Consider the following 3,714-nt stretch of genomic DNA (forward strand, 5'->3'; position numbering starts at 1 on the left):
TCATGTAAACTCACACGGTGTATATGTGGTCATGTAAACTCACACGGGTGTATATGTGGTCATGTAAAAGCACACGGGTGTATATGTGGTCATGTAAACTCACACGGGTGTATATGTGGTCATGTAAAAGCACACGGGTGTATATGTGGTCATGTAAACTCACACGGGTGTATATGTGGTCATGTAAACGCACACGGGTGTATATGCGGTCATGTTAACGCACACGGGTGTATATGCGGTCATGTAAACTCACACGGGTGTATATGCGGTCATGTAAACTCACACGGGTGTATATGTGGTCATGTAAACTCACACGGGTGTATATGTGGTCATGTAAACTCACACGGGTGTATATGTGGTCATGTTAACGCACACGGGTGTATATGTGGTCATGTAAACTCACACGGGTGTATATGTGGTCATGTTAACGCACACGGGTGTATATGTGGTCATGTAAACTCACACGGGTGTATATGTGGTCATGTTAACGCACACGGGTGTATATGTGGTCATGTAAACGCACACGGGTGTATATGTGGTCATGTTAACGCACACGGGTGTATATGCGGTCATGTAAACTCACACGGGTGTATATGCGGTCATGTTAACGCACACGGGTGTATATGCGGTCATGTAAACTCACACGGGTGTATATGCGGTCATGTAAACTCACACGGGTGTATATGCGGTCATGTAAACTCACACGGGTGTATATGCGGTCATGTAAACTCACACGGGTGTATATGTGGTCATGTAAACTCACACGGGTGTATATGTGGTCATGTTAACGCACACGGGTGTATATGTGGTCATGTAAACTCACACGGGTGTATATGTGGTCATGTTAACGCACACGGGTGTATATGTGGTCATGTAAACTCACACGGGTGTATATGTGGTCATGTTAACGCACACGGGTGTATATGTGGTCATGTAAACGCACACGGGTGTATATGTGGTCATGTAAACGTCACGTATCATCTGCACGTAACCTGCGGCTGACGTTTATCTTTACGACGAGCACGAGACTCATTAATGACAGCTGTCACTCAAACTAAAGTCGCAGGATCTCAATTTCACATGCAAGAAAGAACCGAAATAGAACAATATGATTTTACTAGAGACGTTTGATCATTTTACACAACAGACACATCATGAGTACATCAATCCAGCTGGAGAAAACAAAGACACATCTTCTCAACAGAAGTATTCTCCGAGGTGTCATTGTGAGGCATCAGAACTGGAAGTGCTCCTCCGTCATGAGAATGGCCCAGCCGAACTTGTCCCTCTGGGTTTTGTTATAGATTTTTTCAATGGGGACATGATGTTTCTTACACCTACCAAACAACATCATCTGATTAAAGCGAGTCTCGTCTACTGCCGGAAGAGAACAGACATCCTGCTCTGATATAAACTAATAGTGCTGAGGTCAGCTACACCTCTTTAAACACTAAATTACATTTTATACATTTTAAATGACTTTAAAAACAATTCCACATCTAACATTTAAAGCTGAAGTATGTCATTTCTGCACCACCAAACACAATTGCAAAAATATATTGTTTTCAAAACGGCTTTCTGAATACTCCCTCTGTCTCCCATTGGTCAAACAAAGACAAAGCCCCGCCCCCAACTCACGCCATTGGTCGAGAAGCGTCGTTGGGGTGGGCCCAGTATTTAAACAGAATAAAAGTTACATACTTCAGCTTTAAGTGTTACTTTGTCACTATCAAACTCAAAACAAAAACATGGAGCAAATGTCCCCAAAACTGTCCATAGTGAAGCTGTAGGAGGCCAGAAGTTCTTTAATATTAACAGTGTTACACAAAGTTATAATATTTCAGAACGTATGATTGTGTTTCTAAATATCTATATATTTACACATTATTATAGTGTTAATAAATGTGTTATAAATCAGAAAATCTATATTTTTACCCAGCCCTAATATAAACGCCACTGCAGAAATAAGACTTTATCATCATTAGTACTAACAGCTGTTTGTCATTTTTAAGAAAAGTCAGTCAGTGCACAATACATGTGTGTGTGTGTGTATGTGTGAGTGTATATGTGTGTGTCTGTGAATGTGTGTGTGTGAGTGTATTTTTACCAGGCCACAGTGATGCGAGGGTCCAGATAATTGAGTTTGGACGTGCCCAAAGCGATCACTTTATTCTCCTCACGATCAGTTTCCTGCAGCTGCAGCTTCTTCAACTGTTCATATAATCTCTGAACCATCTTTTCCTTCTTTTCTACCAGCCTGAAGAGAGAGAGGTGCAGTTTACAGCTGGAACAAACATCCGTCACAGGTGATACAATCCCAACGGTCAGGTGGGACTGAATGCGGTTCAAGTACTGTACATATGTGATATCATGTATCATGCAGAACACTCAGTATAGTGAGTATAGGGTGAGTATAGAGTGAGTATAGCGAGTATAGAGTGAGTATAGAGCGAGTATAAAGAGTATAGAGTGCATATAGGGTGTGTGTATATAGTGAGTATAGTGTGAGTATAGCGAGTATATAGTGGGAGTATAGAGCGAGTATATTGAGAATAGTGTGAGTATAGAGTGAGTATAAAGAGTATAGAGTACATATAGAGTGAGTATAGAGTATAGTGTGAGTATAAAGAGCATAGAGTGAAAATAGTGAGTATAAAGAGTATAGTGTGTATAGTGAGGATAGCGAGTATAGAGTGAGTGTAGTGCGTATAGAGTGAGTAGAGTTAGTATAGAGTGAGTATAGTGAGTATAGAGTGAGTATAGTGTGAGAATAGAGTGAGTATAGTGAGTATAGAGTGAGTATAGTGATTATAGAGTTAGTATAGAGTGAGTCTAGAGTGAGCATAGTGAGTATAGCGAGTAGAGTGAGTATAGAGAGTAGAGTGAGAATAGTGAGTATAGAGTGAGTATACAGTGAAAATAGAGTGAGTATAGAGTGAGTATAGAGTATACAGTGAGTATAGAGTGAGTATAGTGATTATAGAGTTAGTATAGAGTGAGTCTAGAGTGAGCATAGTGAGTATAGCAAGTAGAGTGAGTATAGAGAGTAGAGTGAGAATAGTGAGTATAGAGTGAGTATACAGTGAAAATAGAGTATAGAGTGAGTATAGAGTGAGTATACAGTGAGTATAGAGTGAGTATAGAGTGAGTAAAGAGTGAGTATAGAGTGAGTATAGAGTGAGTATAGAGTGAGTATAGCGAGTATAGAGTGAGTATAGTGAGTAGAGTGAGAATAGTGAGTATAGAGTGAGTATAGAGTGAGTATAGTGGGTATAGAGTGAGTATAGAGTGAGTATAGTGAGTCTAGAGTGAGCATAGTGAGTATACAGTGAGTATAGAGTGAGTATAGTGATTATAGAGTTAGTATAGAGTGAGTCTAGAGTGAGCATAGTGAGTATAGCGAGTAGAGTGAGTATAGAGAGAATAGTGAGTATAGAGTGAGTATACTGTGAAAATAGAGTGAGTATAGAGTGAGTATAGAGTGAGTATACAGTGAGTAAAGAGTGAGTATAGAGTGAGTAAAGAGTGAGTATAGAGTGAGTATAGAGTGAGTATACAGTGAGTATAGAGTGAGTATAGCGAGTATAGAGTGAGTATAGTGAGTAGAGTGAGAATAGTGAGTATAGAGTGAGTATAGTGGGTATAGAGTGAGTATAGAGTGAGTATAGTGAGTCTAGAGTGAGCATAGTGAGTATAGCGAGTATAGAGTGAGTA

The 3,714-nt window shown here is 39.9% G+C and overlaps 1 protein-coding gene across 4 annotated transcripts in view; it reads right to left on the reverse strand.

Moving 5' to 3' along the window:
* Positions 1–560: 560 nt before the first annotated feature.
* Positions 561–3,714, reverse strand: part of LOC127635175 (DNA topoisomerase 1-like) — a 27,064-nt gene continuing 23,910 nt past the window's right edge. For 2 of the 4 annotated variants that reach the window (XM_052115036.1, XM_052115035.1), the window contains exons 13-14: positions 2,108–2,257; positions 572–1,337 (exon numbers count right to left, since the gene is read on the reverse strand). In XM_052115036.1, coding sequence (XP_051970996.1) covers positions 1,235–1,337; positions 2,108–2,257 — 253 coding nt within the window. In that variant the 3' untranslated portion in view covers positions 572–1,234. Of the gene's footprint in view, positions 1,338–2,107; positions 2,258–3,714 lie in introns of all 4 variants that reach the window. The other 2 variants (XM_052115034.1, XM_052115033.1) reach the window with 2 other exon arrangements.

The sequence above is a fragment of the Xyrauchen texanus genome, chromosome 42, assembly GCF_025860055.1.
Source record: "Xyrauchen texanus isolate HMW12.3.18 chromosome 42, RBS_HiC_50CHRs, whole genome shotgun sequence".
NCBI classification, from domain to species: domain Eukaryota; kingdom Metazoa; phylum Chordata; class Actinopteri; order Cypriniformes; family Catostomidae; genus Xyrauchen; species Xyrauchen texanus.